General features: G+C 36.8%; 1 protein-coding gene across 1 annotated transcript; it reads right to left on the minus strand.

Moving 5' to 3' along the window:
* Positions 1-19,551: 19,551 nt before the first annotated feature.
* On the minus strand, positions 19,552-21,508 carry LOC113331163 (aldose 1-epimerase-like). Its single transcript, XM_026577914.1, has 5 exons — positions 21,221-21,508; positions 21,080-21,129; positions 20,778-20,901; positions 20,558-20,665; positions 19,552-20,440 (listed from the first exon to the last, which is right to left on the minus strand). The coding sequence occupies exons 1-5, from the start codon at positions 21,483-21,485 to the stop codon at positions 19,788-19,790; spliced, it is 1,200 nt and encodes a 399-aa protein (XP_026433699.1). The 5' UTR covers positions 21,486-21,508; the 3' UTR covers positions 19,552-19,787.
* Between the last annotated feature and the right edge of the window lie 460 nt (positions 21,509-21,968).

The raw sequence follows: 21,968 nt of genomic DNA on the forward strand, positions 1-21,968 counted from the left end.
TGGGATATGTGTGTTTACGTCTGTAAACTATGATTGTCCCATATATGTCGAAAGTTAAGTCTATTACATCATTATGCAAATACTGATGGAAAATAAAATGAATTTTTGATGTCAAAAATTAAATTTATGGTATCATTATGCAGATATTGATGAAAAATAGAATGAATTTTTGAATATTCTGCAGTATTGATCTTTCCCTGATCCACTTCTACGTGAAAGTACTGTACGGCTCCGTAAGTTTTCTTATTTTGAGCATTTCTGATTAAATTAATCATTGAGGTTCCTTTGTGGTTAACTTAATTGAGTTTTCTGGATACAAATTCATGTTTCATGTGATTTGTTAATGTTCAAAGAAATCCTTCTTTTCTTGTAAAAGTTAGGTCGCTCTTGTTGTTCTTTTGGGAATGACATTTTATGGGGGAGAGTTCTTAATTGAACTTGTGCTTAGATGCCAAATATTTGTGGGGAGTGCGACTGTGGAATATTGTAGGAGTTTTCTTGTATCTTTATAAAATACTTGATGAATACACTAAGTTTCGACTATGTGAAATCATCGAAACAAAGTTGATATGTTTTATTTTAGTCGTGAAGTATCTATATGAAAAACTCATTATGATCCCACTAGTTTTCGTGCCTTTGCCAATTTATATTGACAAAAAGGGGGAGAATGATTGTGTAGTTCACACTACAAATACATATGGTTTACGGATCATTATGTAAGGGGGAGTGGTTTTCATTGTGAGATGAAGTATTGACTAAGGGGGAGTGATACATATCACCGTAGTATTATTGTCAAAGTTGTGATACAATTGAACTTTGATGTTGTGTAATAGTACTATGACAATGTATAACAACAATTGAGAACAATTGTTTTCTTATTGTTATGGCTACGGATCATCAACAACTATGATGCTGAGTTACACACGTTCAAATCACTGAGTACTTGGAAGTGACGAAGATTTCGAGTAATGTTGAAGAACCAAGGAAATCAAGCATTTGGATGAGAAGCTACAAAGTTTATTTATTTTGTAATCCATATGTATTGATAGTTTTGTCACTAAAATTGACAAAGGGGGAGATTTAGAGCACTGATTGGTCGAAATCGTAAGCATTGCTATCTCAAGCTTGTTTGTCAAGTTTAGTTGTCAAAACTATAAGTCTTGGTTTCTAGTCTACTTATAGCTATGTCTCGGATTAGGATAGAATGTGTAGTTGAGTTTTAGAATTCACGGAGTTCATCGATTAAAGACGAAGAACTACTAAAGGGGGATTGTGGAACTTCATCAACAAAAGGTATGTGGATACTTGAACTCATCTATCACTCAGAAGTCTTTTCTTTTCTATCTCCTATTGAGACAAAAGTCGTATAACTATATAGACTTTACATTATACACATTTGATATTTTGAGCTGAGTTTAACTCGCTTATATGTTTCTCGAAATATTTCAAGCCATTACAAACCTCATACCTTCCACTATCACATCCACTGACAACATAAACCTTCTCAAAGTTCCTGATACCTCTGAAATCAAAAACATACTCTTAAGTATGGTTGGTGATAAAAGCCCTGACTATTAGAGCATAGCTCGGTTGAACCCACCAAGCGTTTGTATGTCAAGTTTGGTTATTATATTTTAGTGAATCAAAACTCATTTAAAGAGTCGTTTGATTATTTACTAGAGTCAACTTCGTATAGGTTATCTAGAAAGTTACTAGGATATGAGACTTACAAGTATTACATTGAAGACTTGAAGAATGTGAAGAAGTAAAGAGCTACAACGACGACATCATCCTTCCTCTTGAGGTTAGTAATATTTGACTTGAAATGTTTCATTCCTAACGTAACTTTCAAGTCGTGCATATTGAAAACATAACTGCGAAGCTGTGAATGATTATACTCTAGTTAGACATAGTATTAAGGAATTACAATACGAAGTATAACGTCTATCTTTTGAACTTCGTATATAAGACATCGACATAATCGTATGAATGCTATTATGATTATGTGTATGGGTATGGGTGAAGATTTCGTCCTAGGAAACAATGTTTTACATTCATTTAAAGGAAGTACAATTCATAAACTTGTTTTATGAATCGAAAGGGAAACCGCTAGACTTATTGGTATTGTTATTCATTGTAAATCTTTGGATTACCAATATGTGTGTTTAGTATAACCACTCATAACTTATTTATGTATCTTGGTAAAACTATTCACAATGCCTGACTTTTGTATTGGTATAACTTTTATTAGTGAAATCGATCTTAAGTAATCACCTGAGATGGTATGATTCATATTTGTAATTGGTGTGACCATTCCTAGTCATTGGGTAACCGATCCTAGAACTTGGTTAGGACTAATCAAAAGATGTGTAATCGATCCTTGTAGTAGGTTAACAAGTTTTAGTAATTGGTGTAACCGATCCTATAACTTGTGCAACCGATCACAAGTAAGTACCATAAATAAGTGGTAACCGATCCTGGTACTTAGTTAACAATTTTTTGGAAACTAATGTGACCGATCCTAGTAGCAACTTGGAGGTAGAACCGAATATTGTTTTGGTAGAACCGTTAAACCCATGAATGGTGATTGAATGTTTTTGATCAATCACATAGTTCTTGGAAATCAGATGAATTCTAAACTCGTTTGGAAGTGTGGCAAATCGGTTCCAAGATTGTAAATATGAAAAAGGATTTACAAAGTAAAGATGTCGACATACTTTGAATATGTGCAATAATTCTTATTGTTCAAAGATATTTCTTAATAACTAAAGGAGAATCCCAGATCGAAATAAATTGAGAATCTTTTAATTAAGGTTTTTAGTTTTATATGCTTTTAATTTCCAGCAATTAAAATGCATATCTAGAAAATAAAAATTGGTAATGTGCATTTACTAATTGGAGATTTTCTACTGAGATTTCGGTCAATATTTGGACAGAGCATTTCCAGGAATTATGAAAACCGAATTTGGAAATATATTGCATATCTTGAGAATATTTTCGGTTTTGGAAATTCCTTGGTGTCCAAACTTCCTTGGTTTATAAATATTGAAGTTTACATTTCAAGCAAACTAATCCTCAGAGCCAGCAAAACTACCTAGTTGTGTTGTTACTGGTGGAGCCGTCTATCGGAGAAGAAAGTACCCTAATTAGGCGAAATCTCTTACGACCGCTCGTTTTAAAGACTTCTTTGGTATTGGGAAGCTCTACGAGTACCGTTGGTGGAAAACTAGATAATTGCAGTTTATTATTAGTTTTCGATTGATTTTATTGACTAACGGTTGTTGATCTTTGATTACACATAGTTTGTTTATGCTTGAGAATCTTCTCTTCTGAAATAAGATTCAAACTAGATCGAAGTTTCGACGGGGATCTTTAGACTGTTTGTAGATCTAAAGACGTCTTATGATAATTCATTGTTAACAGACTCCGTTCTGTGTGTGATTGATTACAAGAGATTCAAGTTGATTGTGTGGAGGTGTTTATTGAAGATCTATGAAGATTTGAAGACAAAGAAGATTGCTTGTTTGAGTTCATAATCTTTGGTGTGCATAAAACTTGATCGGCTGGGGATCCAACTATAATCAGTTTATCTTTGTGATAACCTTGATTGATTAGTTGAGTATCAATATATTGTCTTTGTAACTAAGAGTATTGATTGCAAAATCTAGACCCAACTACTTTGGTAGTTGTATTTTTAGATAGATCTAAGAACCTGACAAAGGAGTTTATTGGGATAAACAGAAGAGCCTTTTGTCAAACTCATATCACTTATTTGAAAAGATTTTTTACCGAAAACATTTGCTGTTCCTTTACTGTTTGGAATACGAACCAAAGGAATTGTTCCAAGTCGTGACTTATTACAAGTTGGAGGCGCAGAGATACAGACATAACTAGGTGAACTATAGGTTTAGTTTCTTGGTCTCAACTATACGAAATTGGTTTAGATTTTTTATAACGGCTTAATCCTGAGAGTATTCAGTTCTGGACAAGGTCCCGGGGTTTTTCTGCATTTGCGGTTTCATCGTTAACAAAATCTTGTTGTGTCTTTTACTTTTCTATTTCCGCAATTATAATTATTTTTATTATAATTAGAAGTAAAATACACAAACGTTAATTCCTAATTACTTGATAGCAATCCTATTGTGTTTGGTTAAGTCCGAACCTATTATCAAGTAATCATACTTCGTTGTTGTATTGTCTCGATCTTGTATCCATAGTCAATCACACAAGTTATCTTGTTGTCGTATTGTCTCGATCGCGTATCCATAGAAGATCACACGAAGTGTGAACCGATTCGTTTTATTGTATAGACTCAGTCCATAGACAATCACTTTCGGAGAAAGGACTTATAGGTGAAAAAGTTTTAGATTGAGGTATCTTTGGGTACCCTCGTTTTTTCAATTGGTATCAGAGCCGGCAAACACGAAAAGATCTAACAATCTGTGTTTGGTGCGATCCAACCTATAAGATATGAGTCAAGATAAGAAAAGAAAGGCTAAACTTATAAAGAAAGACTCAGTTAACGTAGCACAAGATTTGGGCAAAACTCTCTATGGGTTTAATTTCAACAAATGTTTAGAAGGAGCATCTTCTACAAGTTCTACCCACTCTTCCGAAAATATGTCCTCATATTCTCGAGAAGAAGTTAAGCTAAGTCCTATATTCAAAATCAATGATTCAGATTCTAAATCACTTCATGAGGATAAATAAGAAAGTGATTATGTGAATATAAAGGCTTCTCAGCTAGATGAACTAAGTAAAGAATTCCTTTCATGTGGAACAAAAATCACTCTTGCACTAAAAAGGGAAGGAAAGATCCTTGAAGACTTATGTCATATGAAAGCTGAAAATGATCAACTCAATCTTGATCTAACAACCCTTAAAGTTGAGTTAAACTCTCTCAATATCACGTCTTCCTCAAGGATTCAATCCTTAGAATCAAAGCTAAAGAAAAACATTGATCTAGAAAAGAAGACCGAACTCTTAAGAAAAACAATAACAGATAAATACAATGCCTTAAAAATCTCATATAACTCTGGCATAAAGACAGTCTCCGAACATGTCAAAAGGCTGAAGAATGAGATGTGTTCATTAATATCTGAAAAACATTTGATTACATCCTTCCCGGATAAATCCAAGAAATCTGGATTGATCTGTTCTTCAAGAGGAAAGAAGAATGTTGACCTTAAGAGCGTTCAAAACAGGGTTTCATCTTATAAAGAGGGTTCTGTATTCTCAGGGGATAACAAGATGAACTCCTCACATTAGAGAATTTCACATCATTATAGACGATGTTTTCATTGTGGATTTAGAGGTCATGTTGTTAAGGACTGTCAACGTTTACCTTATTCAAACTCTAAAAAATTCACCTCCAGCCCAAGGTGTAACATGAAATCTTCCTCTAATGAAATCATGCATAAACATGATCTTCTCAGATCAAAGAATTCTCAGAAGAATCCTTCAGTAGTTCATCCCAAAAGTAAGAAGAATCAGAAAGATACGAACTTATGGAAGTGGATACCAAAGAAGATCATGGAACTTAAGAGAGAAGAAGTTGGGAAAGTCTCCAATTCATCAGCACTAAAGGTAATTCCTAAATATCTTGATGATAGTCATCTCTATTATAAATTTGATTTGTCTTCCAAAAAGAGTAAGGTTCTTAACAAAACAGAAAAGAAGAAATTTTGTGTCAGTCCTGGAAAATTTAATCCGTTTTCATCCAGATATCTAGTATCTGAGAGAAATACACTGACTCATGAAAGTGCTCAAACGTTATTTTGATGAGTTCAGTGTATATTATGCAATAGTTCAAAACTTGATGAATATATTCACAGGAACGCACTTTCCTAAAATCCTTAATATTAAAGAATTTCGGTTATTCCATATTAAGGAAGAATATTTGTTTTCCATAATCGATGAACGAGTTTTTTAGAAACTATTGATGTATAAAGTTTCGGTAATGTTCGAGTTTTTCAATCTTTAGTCTGGAACCAGGAATCATGAAAAATACATATTATTATTCAAAGTTTTCTTCAAAGGTTTCAGAAAGGTATGCTGAAAAGATGGCTTGTGACTCTTTAGGATTTCTTAATTTCAATGGAAACGGAACCACTTCCTATATGAATAAAATTAATAGTTTATAATTTTTCGTGTGGTAGTTTTCGATTACATAGCATGTGCTTGAATGCTTTATATTATTGCTATGTATGTTTATGTGATGTTTGATTTCGGTTTTCATAAACTTAATATTCGATCTCATATGGCGTGAACCCTTATGGTTTGGGTGACTTTTTGATTTAGCGGGATTGAGTTCTAGCCCATGTTGGTAGGCTTTATCAAAGGATCATAAGGGGTTCTGATTGAAACTAATATGTGAAAAAGTCATAATATGTTGAATCGTTTTTGGTTTAGCATAAAAGCATATGTGCTTCGGGGTTTCAACTTTTGCCTTGCATTAGTTAAAACCGATTTTCAACCTTTCTCTGGTAAAGGTTGGTGTTTGTTGTTGTTCTTTTGTCTTGCAAGAGAATGACAACACAGTGATATTCCACCCCAGGAAGATGCGAAGAAAATGGTGAAGAGGATGCGGAACTTGAGATAGCGAATTTGTTAGTTAATCGTTTTCCTGTTTAAGAAAAGCCTAATTTTATTGCATATATTTATTGCTTTTGCTTAACAAAATTTCGGTAAAATTGATGTTTATTCCATTATTTGTGTATGGATGTATGTGTGTGATTCGATTGTTTCCGGTTAAGAAAAACTATTGTTATCTTTCTTTATAGTTTGGTATCAATTGTTAGGCTTACAAAATTACGGTGCAATTGCGGTACTTTAATGTCTATGTTTGTTTCAATTGCTTCCAGTTGAGGTAAATAATTATGCAAGTTGATTTATTTGGTGTGTATGAATTGTTTATAGCTTAACAAAAAGTTTTATTTCGGGATGAATTGTTTAGTCCAATTCGATTCCGGATAAGAGAAACTAAGTTAATTCTGATCTTAGTTAGACTTATCAAACCGGAGGTTTCAGTTATTCAAGTCTAATCGAATGCCTTAACAAGATATGCTAGTTAACTAACCTAGTACTTGTCTTGTTTAAAAGTGAAAGGTCTAAGTTATTATTTGAATAATTAGAACCTGATGAGAAAAATAGAGTTAATTCTGATCTTTATTTTGGTCTTATCGAACAAGTTATTGTATTTGTACAATCGGTTTAGCAAAATAACTAAGGTGCTTAGTCAATTTTTTGATTTGCTTAACTATTAGGGAAAATTACTTCGGGCAATTGTTTCCTTGGTAACATATCAAAGAGGCGAAACCGAGGCTCATGCAGCACTTAGGTACTTGCTAATGAAGAAAGAGGCGAAACCGAGGCTCATACGATGGATTTTTCTCTTGCAAGAATTTGATATAGAGATCAAAGACAAGAAAGGAATTGAGAACACCGTTGCGGATCATTTGAGCCGTCTTGCTGTGGACAAGGAAGCTATCCTATTGCGTGAAAGTTTCCCGGATGAGCAACTATTCGCAATTGCCTTTGGAGAACCATGGTACGCTGATATTGTTAATTACTTAGTATCTAGACAAATCCCAAAGAACTTGTCTCGTGCTGAGAGGGACAAACTTAAGAAGTTAGGAAACCAATACATATGGGATGATCCATACTTATGGAAACATTGTAGTGACCAAGTAATAAGAAGGTGCGTTCCCGAATCAGAATTTAATTCTATCTTGTCTTTTTGCCACTCATATGCTTGTGGAGGACACTTTGGGAGCAAGCGAACCGCTCTCAAGGTACTAGAATGTGTTTTCTTTTGGCCAACTTTGTTTAAGGATGCGCATGCATTTTGTATCACATGTGATAGGTGCCAAAGAACAGACAATCTAGGTGCTCGAAATCAAATGCCACAAACTATTATTCAATTTATTGAGGTTTTTGATGTATGGGAAATTGATTTTATGGGCCCTTTTGTCAATTCTAGTGGGAATTATTATATTTTGCTTGCTGTGGATTATGTCTCGAAATGGGTGGAAGCTAAGGCCACCCCAACTAATGATTCTAAAGTTGTTTCAGATTTTGTGCAAGCAAATATATTTGCAAGGTTTGGAATTCCAAAGGCTATAATTAGCGATGGAGGTTCACACTTCAAAAACAGGTTGTTGCAAAGCTTGTTAAGGAAGTACAATGTGTCGCATAGGATTGAAACACCCTACCATCTACAAACAAATGGACAAGCCGAGGTTTCTAATCGGGAGGTGAAATCCATTCTTGAGAAGACGGTGAATCCGACAAGGAAAGATTGGAGCATGCGACTTAATGATGCTTTGTGGGCGTATAGAACCGCATACAAGACACCTATTGGGATGTCTCCCTTTAGGCTTGTGTATGGTAAACCTTGTCACTTACCCGTGGAAATTGAGCATAAGGCGTTTTGGGCTATTAAGCAATGCAATATGGAGTTGGATGGTGCTGGAAGGCAAAGGAAGTTACAACTACAAGAGTTAGAGGAGATTCGCAATGATGCATTTGAAAGCTCACGAATTTATAAGGAAAAGACAAAGGCATTTCATGATCATATGATTACAAAGAAACAATTTTGCATTTGGCAGAAAGTGTTTTTGTTTAATTCTCATTTGCAATTATTTCCGGGTAAATTAAGGTCACGTTGGATTGGACCTTTAATTGTGACTAATGTGTTTTCTCATGGTGCAGTGGAAATTCGTAGTTTAGCTACAGGAAATGAACTTAAAGTAAATGGGCACCGGTTGAAACCATATTATGAGAACTTCTCTTCGGAAGTCGTGGAAGGAGTTAACCTTGTGGAAGTACTCCCTCTGGAGGAGCCTTAGCATGCAAGGAGAAAGTCGGGCTGACGACTTTAAACCAAGCGCTAAGTGGGAGGAAACCCACCGGTTTTGTATCTTTATCTTTATCTTTTTATTTTTAAGCATTTTATCTTTTTTTTTGCATCTTACTTGCGGAATTTCCCACCTTGAACTCTACTTTGAATTCTACATTGAGGACAATGTAAAGTTTAAGTGTGGGGGAGCACTTATATGTTTGTATAGTTAGTTGATTTTATGCTTTTAGTGAAAACAAAAAAAATATATAGAAAATTAGAAAAAAGAAAAAAAAACGATGATAAACTCCTAAGTCTAGCAACTTGTGCATTACACTATTGGAAATCTAAAAATAAATAATATGTTAGTTGTCACCATATCTCGGAGTCGTCGCCATATCACGTTCTATTTTTATTTTTCCATATTTATCTATTATTTTTCTAAGTGAATTGGTGGGGCACGAACATCGAATTGTTATCACTGCTAGGATGAAATATAGTGATTGAGTTGCTAAAAAAAAGAGACCGACCAATTGACCAAAAGGAATAAAAATGACACTTGGATAAAGCAATATGTATGTGTTCTCCCTGTCTCCGTCGCCTAAGAAAGCGTGGAGTGCAGGATCCAAGGGAACTATCATGTAATCTGCTGACAAGAAACATGCGCTTGGATCCACAAGATCCAATCATGATGTCATTAAGAAAAAAAAAAAGGGAAAAAGGAAAAGAAAAGAAAAGAAAAAAATATTATTGTGTTGAATAAAATCGATCGCTGGTTCCCTTGTATATGCCAGTCGTGTTGATCTAGAATTAAGTTTGTCGACCGCTGGTGCCCTTGTATTTGCCAGTCGTGTTGATATTAGTTTTCGGACCAGTATCTCAATCCAATAGGATTTTTAGGTTTGTTTTGGCAGTGACCTTCAGACAGATATGGGAAACACCGTTCACCTTAGTCAACAGTCCGCCACCATCTACTTTCTATATCCATCTTCTTAATCTTTTCATGTGATTGTGGTTGATTAGATTCTGAGTATTGTGGTTGTATTCAACTCTCTGATTAAGCTATATTACTAATTTATGAATGAATTGGATTCGAAAGTGGGTACTTCCTCCTGTAATCATTGATTGTACGCCATCGAATAAAAAATTTGTTTAGTGTCATTAAATTGTCACAAGTAGCTGGATTTTGGAAGAAAAGGTTTTGTAGGTAGACCTCTTGTAAACCTTCACGAGACTATAACTCGTCCACTAGGGACACCTAGAGGGACACCTAGGGGTTTAAAGGCCTGTTATTCATGCTAAGAGTAACCGTAGCCTCGACGAGACGTAGTTGTATGTATTCTTTTTATAATTATTTTGTTTGATTTGCTCGAGGACTAGCAAAGTCTAAGTGTGGGGAAATTTGATAGGTGTCTAAAACACCTAATTTTATATCTAGTATTTATGCTTTTTTTGCTAAGTTTTCTTGTAAATTATGTATCTTATGTTTGTTTTTGAGTATTTAGGTACTTTGGAGTCATTTGGAACAAAAGAAGGATAACAAGGCAAAAAGATACAAATGTTGTTGGAGGCGAACTACTTCTCATGATTTTTTTTATTTCTTCATCTATGTCTGAAAAGCATGTCGGTTTTAGTGATGAAAATTATCTGTCTGAAAAATACGACAGCTTTAGTGATGAATTGAAATTGAAGAGAGAAAGAGAATCTGAGAAGTAAGAGGCGGATGCTGTTGGTGAAAGAATTCAAGAGAAGAAAGGAGCATTCATCTGAGAAATAAGAGGACGGAATTGTCGTTGCACAGGCAAGCATTATCGGGAGCATACTGGAGGATAAATGGTTGTCATTTGGTGGCCTGAATCTAAATGTTGGGTGCTTACACTCTGGGGTTCTCAGAGCTGGGGTGGTTACATCCAACCTCAATTCTTACAGAAAACCTAAACTTCAGAGAAAAAAATCATTTTCTCATAATTGGTTCTCTTCCTCTTATCCACTTGCACAATGGCGGCACAGCTAAAACTCAGAGAACTCGGATTAAGAGATGAAATTGGTGTGAGTGAAATGAGTTTTTGCTTCTGGTATGAGGTTGAGAGAAGACATCTGAGATGAATTAGGGTTTAATCTATTGAGAAGTTGAAATCGAATTGGATGAGATGATTGATCCATTGAAGAATCAGAAGAATGGGTATTCGAGTTGAGTGAATATATGATGTTCTGTGTTGATTGCAGATCGAGTTCGAAGAGAAACAGGGAAGAAATTGAGTTGTGGTTGCTCAGTTGATGTTGTCGATCTAGGAGAAACATAAATTAGGGTTCCTGTGTGTTGAAGCTGCTCTTGAGATTTAGATGGAGATGGAAGATGTTCATGGGTATGAATTAATGGATATGGTGTTGGCTCATAAGCAGTTGCAGTTCAAGTTGCTGCTGCAATTAGTTGCAGAGCTGGTAATTGAGACAGAGATGGAGCTTATTGGTGGCTGAGTTTATTGGACTTCTGGGTTTAGATGAATGTTTAGTACAGGGAGGAACTCTGGTGGCCATCGATTCATGGTTATATTGAAGATTATAAGACCAACATAAAACATGGGAACTGTGATAAGTTGCAGATGGTGTTTGCTGGTGACACTGAAGCTGAAAGAAGGGTAGTGCTCAAGTCTAATGTGAGGTTCTGGTAGTGAGATTGGAGGAGTGCTGGTGATGCAGATGCTGCTCCTAGGTGTTGGTGTATTTGCAACTGAATGATGTTATTACAGGGTGATGGTTGAGTTGAGTTTCAGCTGTTGCAGGTCTATGAGTGTAAGATGTGAATGAAGCTACAGGTTGCTGATGTTGGAATTGCAATTGGCTGCAGTTCACATTGCAGCTGAGGTGGATTGATGTTATGCAATGGAGCAGCTGGTGGTTGTTGCAGGTGAATGCCATGGGTGCAGTTGGAAATGGGTTGATGTTGTGTAAGTGAAGATGCAGGTACTGCATTCGCTTTGCGATGGTGGTGAAATTCAGAGTTGGCCTGAGCTGTGAAGTGTGTAACTTCAACTGAATTGAAGTTACAGGGAAGATCAAATGGAGTGCTGCACAATGATTATACAGCAGGAGATATGGCTGGCAGTGTAGCAGTGCTGCACAATCATTGTGCAACACACAGTTATGGCTTGTGCTAGACTGTGGCCTGACAGTTAGCCTCTGATTCAGCTGAGTTGTCTGACTCAGCCTCTGACTCGGTCTGACTTTGACCGAGTTGACTCATGACTTTGACTGAGTTGACTCGACGACTTGAACCGTTTGACCAGTGACCGGGCGGACTTTGCCGGTAACCGGAGACACTATTCCGGAGACTTTTCCGGCCAACCTCCGGCCATTTCCGGCGATGTTTTTGGCAGAGTTTCTACATGGGTTTTTCTCGCTTTTGGGCCACGTGGATTTTTATCTAATGGACTTTGAAGACTTGGACCTAATTTTGGAACAAGAGGAGAAAGCCGCTTTTGTTTACACAACTAGGGTTTGCTTTCGTATTTATTTTTCATCTTCTTTATTTGATTATTGATTATGATGAACTCCATAGCTATGAGTAGCTAAATCTTATATTATTGGTTAAGGATGTAGTCCTATATCTACAACTTGTGCTTGATTAATGCATTAGTTTTCTCTCTTGATTATCGTTCAAATCTCTATTGTTTTAATAATCACATGATTGATGTATTGTGATAGGACTTAGATGTTTGGTTAGTTAAGTGGCCAACTAATTGAACTTGCATCCTTGTCCATAGCTATTTTAGGGTTTTTCATCAAGCGATAACCCCGAATACGAGAGCATGATATGATTACGGTTTGTAGTGATACACTCTTGTAATCATATGTAGAGTTTGACCTTTGTCCGAATTGTCATGCGCAATGTATGACAATTGCATTGATTATCCTATTTCCAAAACTTAAATCTCCTAGGAATTGAACTTAATTAGCGCAAGGCGTTAGGTTATTCTTTAGGTAGAATTCACATACGCAGCTCTAATGTGTGTGTTGATGAACTTAGGAAATTATTGGAATATCTTGCTCTCTTGATATTCTAGGCTTTTGATGATGAAGAGATTAAATTGTAATTCTAATCATGTATGCAAGCACATGTTTAAGATAGAAGATGAATTCCTTGACCAATATCTTTCTCTCATTGATTATTTCTCCAATTACTTTGCTTTTGATTTACTTTTATTGTTTACATAAAAATCAGAAATCCCCCCAATTGGTTACTTTAGGAAATTGAATACATAATAACTACATTTCCCTCTCTGTGGAAACAAACTCTTTATTACCATATACTTTAGGAAAGTGAAATTATTTTTGACGCATACGACAGCGATCACTCACCGACTCATTTGTGGGCCCACTGGAAGAAGACTCGCTATTGCATTCTGAAGTGCTCCTCTCACCACCGGATCTCGAACTTTCTTCCTCCTCGGATTCTTCTTCAAGAGATTCAGTCTTGTCACCTCCTTCCTCAAGAGGCACCGTCTTTTGGCCGTGGGCAAGTCTAGCAAAGATATTCGAGTTGTCAAGACCCTGAGTCAAAAAAAAAAAGGAGTCAGTGACGAAATGGAAAATTTATGTAATTCAGCCAAGTCAGTGAGGGAATCATACACACCTGCGTATTGAAAGAACTGAAAGTCACAAGAGCCGTCGAATCGGATTGAAAGCCACCTGCACGATTTTTCGACCTTTGCTCCTTTTTCTGGGGACTGTCTACATCCGAGCTAGAAGATTTTCGCTTGCACGAAGGAAGCTGTTTCAACAATTTATGCTTTGCTAGAACCACAGAGGAAGGTTTTCCACGTGGCTGTCACAACATCCTGCACGAAGTGATGAATGGCGAGAAACTCATCTTGCCAGAAGACATTATATTTGGGAGTCGTCACAGGTTTTCGTTATGAGAGAAGGAAGGGAAGACTTTTATCCGGTACAAAGACGCTGTAATCAATAATGGCGGGTAACAATTCATCTGGAGTTGTCAGTGGGCGACGGAATGGGACTCCCTGATCAAAGCCCATATGTCGAGCAGCCCTGTCAATGTTGTAAGAGACTATTCCACAAGATCCTCTGAAAAAAGATGGCACATACCCAGGTATGCAGCTTCGCAAGAACACAATTTCTCCAATGCTCATATTCTCGTCAGCAGAATGCAATATCATGTTTGGTGCAGAAGCAAAAGTGTTTGGTTGAACTATGGAGGTGTGAACCGGAGCCCGAGGACGAAAGTTAACTGCATGCGCGTTGTCAAGAAAATCAATGAGCTTTGAGCCAGGCCTTGGACGCCTATCCAACCAACGGAGTATCATAGAGCCGCCATATGTATCCGGAAATGAGGTTTTCGGGTTAGGAGCGTAATTTTTGAAATGCTCCCACAACCATGCTTGGAGAAAGGCGACATGGATATACGAGTCTATTTTCATGTACCCATTAGAGACGTACATGTCCGCTACTAAACGATCCAGATGGGTGTACAAAGAGCCAAGAAACAAGCTGCCGATGGGAAGAGCAACGCCTTTCGCTAGTCTGATAGCAAATTTGATGAGCTTCTGCCTTATCTCTTTTTCGCCAGAACCATCGTCAAAAATGTCTCTGGATAACCACAGAACTAAAAATGCAGCAACATGAAGTGTATCATCCAACACTTGATCCAATTCCGGCTCATCAGGGAACCACTCAGACACCCACCAGTTATAGGAGCACTTTTCCTCATAATTCATGACCAAAGCGACATGTATTTTTTCTTCTTCCTCAGACAAGACAACGTCAAGTTTCCCAATTATTGGAAGACTTAACAGAACGGCTACGCTTTCCAAAGAAATAATCATCTCGCCCCATCTAGATATAACCGTGCGAGTTTCCGGACACCGTCTGGAAATGAAAGTAATCAAGCCTGCAACGTCTTTTCTGATTTGAAGTGTTGCAGAAGCCATGACAGCATTCACGAATTGCGCTCCAGTCAGATTAGATCTTACATGGTCTCGGCTCATCATGAACTTCATCCATTTGTCATAAGAGTGCAATGGACTGTGACATGTTTTGAAGTCTATGGGAGAAGCCAAGTATTCTTTCTTCTGAAGGAAAAACCTCATTATACGCCTTGGACAGACTGATTGGACTTCTCCATCATTTTCTGAATCAGTCAGAAGAGTTGGCACAAATTTGGATGGGTCCTTGTAATCGTAACAGACTTCGTAAAAAACTCATCATATGTGTTCGGTTTGGAGTTGTTAGCACTTCTCGATACGGTGACAGAACTGCTTTCAGGTGACATCTTAACAAAATTCCTTATGCTTTTAAAGTAACTACAACGAAGCAAAACAAAAAAGTTACTACTTTGGAGAAAACCGTTCATGAGGGTTTTGTCAGAATCAAGTACGGTGATCAAAAATCCACGACAAGCTTTCTATGAGAAACTTTGTTTGGCCTCAAGTCATAGCACTCATAACCAAAAGGAGCACGCATAACCAACGGAGTGTGGACTGATACTCACTTCAACAAGCCATGTATTGCCGCGGAAAAACGCTCCCCTATCCAAAACCGTGTCTCGCATCAGGAAGTATACTCTCGGACAAAGGAAGAGTGGGTCCCACCGCAGAAGTTGTGTGCACGGCCACAAAACGAAAAGAAAACCCTAGAGCTAGATTTTCGTGGGAAAAGGATAAATGGCAGCCACCGTCCGTGCACGCCTACTTTGCATAATAATTGGTTTCCTTACTATCAATGTGATGGCTAATGTTACTACAATACCGCTAGCAGAGAAGAATCATTCATATGGAAATGAAGAAGCACTTTGGTGGTTCAGAATAGAGCTGTCAATTAGTAACCCGACCCGCGGGTTGGTCCTACCTTGGCTTGTTTCAACCCGGCCTGGCTGGGCTTGTTTCCTAAACGGGCCGGGCTAGATCTGTTATATCTGACCCTAATAGAAAACAAGCCGGGATAGGTCTAACCCGCGGATTACCCGCCAACCCGTAAAAAAAATTATAATACAGTTATATGATAATATCTAACCTGTTAACGGAGGGAATGGTAATATTTTACCTGCTACCCAGGTAACTGGTACCATCTTATCCATCTATATTTCATAAAAGAAAGAGAAGAAAACTGTAAAAAGAGTCAAAAGAGAAGAATAAGATATTTTCTCTTCAAGTTTTAGATCTGGAGGTACTCGTAGTAATCAAGTAAATACTAAAGTGGTAACCTTAAAAGTTAAAACTAAATAGCGTTATCCTTTAGGTTGTTTTTTCACTTCTAAGTTCTACATTAGATTTTGATCTTTAAGTTTAAGTTTAATGATATATATATATATATATATATTTCAATTTTCTAACTATCTATTTGATTTTCAGGGGTTAGGACTTTACCTTTACACTACCGTTGAAGAAAAATAGGAAAAATTGACCGATCCGATTGATTTTACTTCTACTTTCCTAATTTAGGTGAGTAGTTCTAAGTTTTTAATACACTAAATGTAGTTTTAAATTTTTAATACATATGCTATAAGACATAAATGTAGAAATACTGCATACAGCATACTTCTTTACTTCATGAGATTATTTTATCTTCTTGTAATCTTATTGACAGTGATCGGGTGATTAGTTACAATTTGCTACTTTAAAAAAATTACAACTGAAAAATAGCTTCAGGCTTTAATTTGAATGATTGATTGATCAAATAAATGAATTAATGTGCTTTATAGTTTATACAAATATAAAATAATACAAGAAATGCGGTTTGTTGAGTCATTGGTCCATTGTTGAATCATTACTCATTAGTGTTAGTGCTCTGCAATCTAATCGGCATTTGTTGATGATCCAATGCACTTGTAAACGTCCACATATAGGGAGTCTGCGTAGTCTATAATAATGCGTAATTTGTCTTTAAGTACTGTTAGGTGTTCGTAGAAATGATTCTTACAACCTCAATCCTCTTTTCTCGAATTTGTGCAATTTATTGTTAATTCATGTCTCTTAATGTCAATTTATCTCTTAATGTCAATCTATAATAATGCATAGCTTGCTTATGTTATGCCCGTGAATATTTATTTGAACTACAAGGGTTTACTGATTCTGAAAATGGAAATGAACTCCATATGCAACATGTCGGAATCAGAAAGCACATATTTTATTTTGGCTTACATGAAAGTGTAAAAAAGCATATTTTTGATGGCTTTGCCAGTTTGGGATGTATACTTGTTGGGATTTTAATTATTGACAGCTCTAGTCCCCTGTGATGTAGCTCAAGGCTTACTAATTTTGATTTTTGAATTCTTTATGTAGCTTCATAAAATGTCAGTTGAAGAAGACCATGACAATGTCATGAGTGAAGGGGATATCACAGTAGTAGAGTCGATGACAATTCAAGAGCAGGCTTCAAGGAAAAGGAAACTTACATCAAAAGTATGGAATGATTTGGATTGGTCACGAGACAACGATGGTAAAGAAAAGGCTACGTGCAAGCATTTTCGGCAGGAATATGCTTATGACAGTAAGAAAGGAGGAACATCAACTATGTCAAGGCATTTAACCAAGTGCCCTAGACTGAAGATGCAAGATGTGGGGCAACTTTTGTTATCTGCAAATAATGGAGAACTGGCTACTCGTGCACGCAAAATAGATCAATCAAGGTCTTTTATGACCTCACGACTCTATTCTCTGGAAACAAGTATCCCACTTCTAATTTGTATTTTGATGGGGTTTGTCAGATTAAAGTCTTATTAGATCAAGAGACAACTAATGAAATTGAGTTCATCAGAAACATGGCGAAGAAAATGCAAGAACAATTTGCCAAGTATTGGAAAAAATTGAGTCCAATATTGGCAATGGCAGTCGTTTTAGACCCTCGATTGAAGTTTGAATTTGTAGAATTTACTTTAGAAAAGGTGTATACTGTTGAGCGTGAAATGAAGAAGGAAGTTGATATTATTAGAAAAAGGATGGCGGCGCTCTATAAAGAGTATCATACGATGTCAACTTTAAGAGGTTCGACAACTAATCAAACTCGGAATTCGGGTACTGTAAATGGTGGGAACTCTGGACGTAATGGAAGTGCTTTTATGCAGGTGATATTTCCTTAAGTTTTAACTGCTTGAACATTTCTATAACTGTCCATACATAGAATTGGTAGTTAATTGTTGAAGTTTTTTGGTACAGGAATTTGCCGCGGCAAAAAAAAATGGTGGTCAACAATCTGACAAGTCAGAACTGGAACAATATTTAAGTGAGTCATCAGGCTCAATGTCAACTGATTTTGACATCTTGAAGTATTGGAGGAGCCAAGAACTACGATACCCTAATCTTACAAGAATGGCAACCTATATTTTATCAATTCCTAATTCAACTGTTGCTTCGGAATCTGCATTTAGCCTTGGGGGAAGGGTACTTGACAGATATTGCAGCTCCTTATCACCTGAAAGTGCCGAGGCATTGATAACAACTCGTGATTGGATATATGGAATTGGTAAGTGGCTAAGTGTCTTCACTAATTTTTAAAGTAGTTGCAAGTATATTTAACAATATATGAGATTGTTACTTACTTATTTTCAATTATATGTAGGAGCTGCATCAACTGATGTTGAGGAAGTGAAAGATAATGATATTAGTGAGGATGTATTGGCATTTGAGCCAGCAAACAACAATGAGGCAGTAAGTTCTTATGCGTCTAATTAGTATCTGTACTTCAGCGATATAAAGCGGGTAATTATGCAAATTCTATTTATTTACATTAACACATCCTTTTGTTTGATATACTTTTTGCTGGAAATTACAGATTCATACTGGAGCGTCTTAAAGTGATACACTTCTAGACACACAAAGATACATGGAAAAAAGAACATTTTTTTGGGCACTGATTTACGAAATATTTTGGACTTCCATATGATATCAATGTCTCCTATTTTTTGTATAAATATGAAGGAAGACACTAACAATATATATTGTATATGTGACTGCATATGACGGTTTAGGTTGTGATTCAAAATTTCAAAGTCAGTAGACGGTAGCTTCAGTTCAGTTTGTCCACTTTTGTATATGAAAGGACAGACATAGATGATAGGATTAGACTTTGACTTGGTCACTGTGAGGATTCTTATATGAATCACAAGCCTAGATCCTTATTAACGAATATGATACTTTTTGTGCAGGAATTGGTTGTTATATATGGTTTCGTCTTCACTAGCTTCACTAGTGATGAAGTATTTTAGACTTTTAGTAGGTGGTACATGTACTGTGATAAACTGGTAGGCACTTGCTGTAAAAGTGGAAGTTTGTGTTTTTTGGTTTTATATATGTATGTAACTATGTCTATGACTCTATCTATGTATTACATAACTTGGGTTGGTTCATTTCAATCATGTTTTAGTTGTATTTTGGAATCTGTTTTGAGTATGCACTTTTTAGTATTTAGACTTGTGGTTGTTTACTTTCTTTTTAGCACAAAAACAAAAGTCAAATTTACCAGCCAACTCGCAACCCGTCTAGGGCTAGGGTTGGGATTTTGGGCTTGTACATGAACAGTACTAGGGCTAGGGCTGACCCTAACCCGTCCATGGCTTGTCAAGCTAGGGCCAGGTTGACCCTAGCTTGCCCCGTTGACAGCTCTGGTTCAGAATGGTGCTAGTCTTAGCCTACCTGAACACCCTTTTGTAACTTAGAGTTAGTTGCTCTCTTTGGGCGCTTCCTCTGTTTTCTTATAAATAAAAAGACAACAATGAAATTTGATGGTACAAATTCAAGACATAGACAAGTGCTAAGAATTCACATTCATATTGAATGATGGTACATACTTACTTTGTGGAAATGTAAAGAACATACACAGAATGTGACTGCAAACAGCAAACTCATTCGCGTTCACATTAAAGTTGTAACAAGAACACTCTTGATCATTGTTCCGAAATCTCTTCCAGAACGTGGTTATGAGGTAAATGATGTCATCAAATGTCCGCATATTTCTTACTTGGTACAGTGCTGAATGTAAAACGCATGCGGTGAATGCAAGTCTCGCCAGGGTTCACAATCACAGAAGGAAAATTAGGGTGATTAACAGCATCAGGGAAACCTTGAGTCTCCAAAGAAAGTGCACCATACTTCTCGTAGACATATCCTCCTTTTCCCCTCACATTTGATAGTGTATTAGAAGTGTAGAACTGTACACCCGGTTGATCAGTCCACAACTCCATAGACCTACCAGATTTGCTTTCGGACACTAACGCTATCAGCCTTTCCGAGGTCTTGGATGTGGGCTCATCTATCACGTAATTGATGTCGTACCCCCCAGGAAGCTGCTTGATCCTACTTCCAACCGTACGCATATCATAAAAATCGAATGGTGTACCCTTCACTGGGGTAATCTTGCCCGTGGGGATTAGGTCAGGACCAACTGGTGTGATGTGCTTAGCAAAAATTTGAACTTTGTGAGATAAGATGTCGCCGCTGTTGTGACCACCGAGGTTCCAATATGTATGGTGAGCAAGGTTGACTGGTGTTGCCTTGTTTATAGCCTTTGCTCTCATGGTCACAAATAAGGTAGTGTCATTCCCTGACATTATTCTGTATGTGACCGATACCGATACCTTCCCAGGAAATCCTGTACTATTCAACATAATTAGACTTTATAATAGTACCGAAATTTGGTATTCATTCTTATGGATGTTCAGTGTAAGGCTGTAAGCAAAATGTAATATCCCAAAGTCAAGTCTAATACCTTGTTCACCATCAAAGCTGTCATAGCTGAAAGTGATCGAAGGAGTTTTGATATTTGGTTTATAACTTTTCACTTTCCAAAGCACATTGTTAAATCCTATAGCTCCACCTGAAAAGTGGTACATAGAAATTTAGCTTAAATACGTATATCATTCAGCAGACTCAAATGATTCCCGTAAGCATAAGATATTGGCATTACTAATCCATATGCACATACTCACCATGAAGTGTATTGTTGCCATCATTGGCAACTAGTTTGTAAGTAGTTCCATTCAATGTAAACTTAGCTCCTCCAATTCGATTCGCCACTCTTCCCAGGGTTCTACCAAAGTTAGTCGTGTCTGTCTGAAAATTTTAATCAATTGAATCCCAAAATCATAAAATGCTACAAAGATATGAATCACACATATCAAAACATTTAATCGGTTTCGATTATAAGGGCAATTTGCATTTCCCCCTGTAGTGCAATTGTAAAGTAATTAAGTGATCAAAACTTATTAATGAATAATTAGAGAGCACTTACCTTGTATGATTGAGCAGAATCATATCCAAGAACAACATCAGCTAATTTCCCTGAAAAATTAAGAAACAGATCAATTTTTTTTTGCACACAAATTAAGCAGAAAAGAGAGTGGATACTTTTTGGTTTAACAGAGAATTATACCTTGATTATCAGGAATAACAAGGGACATAATAGATGCACCCCAATTAGTGAACTTAATACTAGCAAAATTCCCTTTCTTGAGCTCAAACACTCTAATTTCATCTTTCTTCTGCTGACCATTAACTAACACTACCAAAAAAACTAAAATGAGACATGACATTAAACTAATTTTACCCATTTTTGGTTTCAGAAGTTTTAATGGAAATCTAACCCTTTCTGGGTTTGAATCACAGAAAGTATACAAGGTACAGGACCGGACAGACATTTACAGATGCAGAGATTTTTCAACTGCCAGTCTACCAGCGAGGTACATGTGTGTAGGGCTGCACAAGACCCGCCCACGATACCCAAACCCACCCGTACCCGCTAAATCCGTGGGTTTTTAATCCATACCCGCCCGTTGTGGGTGCGGGGTTGGTTATGAAAAAAAAAAAACCGCTGTCTGTGGGTGCGAGGTTGGTTTAAGCTAATACCCGCCCATACCCGCCCAAAAAACCCGCAGATTATATACCATTAGATAAAACTAATCCTAGTCGTCCATTATGAAACCCTAATACTAGTAGATAAGATAACTGATAACCCTCATTCACTTTCTACACTCTTCTCTCTGTTCGGCCTCTCCTCTTCTTCCTCCTCAGTTCTTCTTCTTCACCTACGAACGACAATTACCAGAAATCTTCACCAGAAATCGACAACAACAACTTCGAATCTTCACCAGAAATCGACAACAATCGAAAAATCAACAGAT

This window comes from Papaver somniferum, unplaced genomic scaffold (genome assembly GCF_003573695.1).
Source record: "Papaver somniferum cultivar HN1 unplaced genomic scaffold, ASM357369v1 unplaced-scaffold_125, whole genome shotgun sequence".
NCBI lineage: Eukaryota > Viridiplantae > Streptophyta > Magnoliopsida > Ranunculales > Papaveraceae > Papaver > Papaver somniferum.